Consider the following 2448-nt stretch of genomic DNA (forward strand, 5'->3'; position numbering starts at 1 on the left):
CAACCGCCAGTGGAAATCGATTTCCACTAGCGGTCCTCAGTAACCCGCATGTAAAAATAATGATTTTTACTTGCCCCTAGCACCGACGATTCTAAGAAACGCCAGTTAAAATAGGTTTACAAGTGTCACTTTAGAGCTTCTTTGTATAGTGATTTTCTCAACACCCTTTTAACATTAGAAACTTAATAACAGTCTAATCTACATTTTGACACACTTTTGGCTTTGGAAAACAAGAGTGGATGACTTTATTAATTGTTCAAAACAGTCATGCAGCAGCTGATTACAAGAAAAAGTGCAATTTTCCCGCTATAAATAAGACCCCCAAAACGAACGCTCTCCTCGCAACTCAACACCGAAGCAGCCGAACCTGCTAGAAGCCTATACACGGCCAAGGTCCACCGTTCCCAAATCTACGACTTGAGCAAAAACCACAGCTATAGCCATGGCAAAGGCAGGGGCAACGGCCGTGCTGGTGACCGTCCTGGTTGTCCTGGCGGCGTCCGCCGAGATGGCGCACGGCGTCTGCAACCTGTCGAGCGCCGGCATCCGCGCGTGCCAGCCCGCGGCAGCCATCCGCAACCCGACAGACCAGCCGTCGTCTGAGTGCTGCGCCGCGCTGGCGGGGGCCGACCTGGCATGTCTCTGCCGGTACAAGAACGCCGCCGGCGTGTGGGTGAGGTTCTACAGGATCGACATCAACCGCGCCATGGCGCTGCCGGGCAAGTGCGGCCTTGCCATGCCGGCCAACTGCTGATGTGCTCACTCACACTCCAACTGCATGCATGCCGTGCTGCGTGCGCCGCTACGTTTATTACATGCGCGTCAAGGCGCATGTTCTACTGCTATATAGCTACGACATCTATGCAATAAACGAAGGCATGCACACAATGATACGTGCCTCGTGCACGCAGTGCAATATGTCGATGAACTATGGGTGCGTACGTGAGCTTAAGCTTATTAATCAGTGCAGAAGTTTATGTTACAGAACTGCATTATGTTTGAGTTTATGAATGTCTGTCTCGTCGTCTACTCCAAATCTGGATATACTAATATAGTAATATGAATTAAAAACGACCTTTGATGCATCAAGCTTACAGAGAAAACCCAGCTTTAATATATATGTGTCCTAGCTCATGTCATGGGCCGGGGGAATGGTAAATTGGCTTCAAATTTAAATAGACTGGACAATTATACGATGCAATGTTTTATATTGTAGAGAAGGGAGAAAATGATACCGAAACCTGGGTTGCGGAAGTGAAGGAAATAAAAGGGCCATCAGGCAGCCCGTATCTAAGGAATATTTAAGGGATACGTGGAAAAAAACATAATAGACGTATCTTAATAAAGTAAATGTCTACCACGGTTCTAACGTACGTTTATGCATGTGTAAATACAAACCTTTAGATCGATGCGCGTTGCATGTGTGTTGGATTGGACCTCAGCCTGTTTCACATTTGATTGGCATTCTCGAACTGTTTGGTGTTTGTGTGACCTACTAGCCGACATTAAGACTATCTCCAACCGCTTATCAATATCCATACCCATATTAAAAATACACTCTATAAACAGTCTAATTGTTGGGATATCCTTCGTCGCCGAAGGTGCTGTAAGAAGAAACACTTTCGGAAGATCAACATAGAAGCAAAGCCGAAGCTACTATCCAGGGAGCTTCGGCATAGTGACACGCCTTGAGATGAAGGGTGGCACCGACTTAAAGATAAAAAGACCGATTAGCCCATGTTAATCTGTGTCATGATTGTAACTAGTTATCAAGGACATAAATGTAATTTCACACAGGTTGTGTCCTGTGCCTGTAAATAAATGAACAGTACCCCTATACTGTTCACGCTGACTTGTATTCACTTGCGCGTCACACTCGGATTTTTACCTTCTGTCAAGCCGAAGGTACAAATGTAATTCAACATTGTTTATATTCTTTCATGATTGAATAACGGTATATTATAACATTATTCTGTTATTCATGTTATTCCCCATGTTTCATATGTTTCGTCTTTCATCTGAGTATGTTATGATCATGAAGGTATGTCCTTCATGACCTTCGTCCGAAGATCGTTATATCCTTAGGGAAATAACCCATCAAAGGACGAAGGGATTTAATTTTTAACATCTCGTGTTGCCTTGTTCTTAATTCATAGCATTTGAGAACAAGTCCCCAACATTGGCGCCCACCTCCGGTGAACTCACTTCCACTTTTGAGCTGATGGCTTCGTTTAGCAACCAAGACGAAGCATCTTGGGCTACGAAGCTAGTGCTTCCGATAACAGGCGGCTCAGGTTCAGAGCCGGCTAATAAGAAGCAGAAGAAGGAAGCACAAAGAAGGGTACAACATGTTGGGGTGCAGGGACCCTTCATCAAGTCAAAATGTTACCACATCCCAATCACCTTCTCCCAGGAGGACCTTCAGCTCAAAGATTACCCTCATAATGA

The 2448-nt window shown here is 45.0% G+C and overlaps 1 protein-coding gene across 1 annotated transcript; it reads left to right on the forward strand.

Moving 5' to 3' along the window:
* The first annotated feature begins 353 nt into the window (after nt 1-353).
* LOC100281647 (PVR3-like protein) lies at nt 354-980 on the forward strand. The gene has a single exon (NM_001154566.2). The coding sequence runs from the start codon at nt 443-445 to the stop codon at nt 752-754; it is 312 nt and encodes a 103-aa protein (NP_001148038.2). The 5' UTR covers nt 354-442; the 3' UTR covers nt 755-980.
* Nucleotides 981-2448: the final 1468 nt, after the last annotated feature.

This window comes from Zea mays, chromosome 7 (assembly GCF_902167145.1).
Source record: "Zea mays cultivar B73 chromosome 7, Zm-B73-REFERENCE-NAM-5.0, whole genome shotgun sequence".
Lineage (NCBI taxonomy): Eukaryota > Viridiplantae > Streptophyta > Magnoliopsida > Poales > Poaceae > Zea > Zea mays.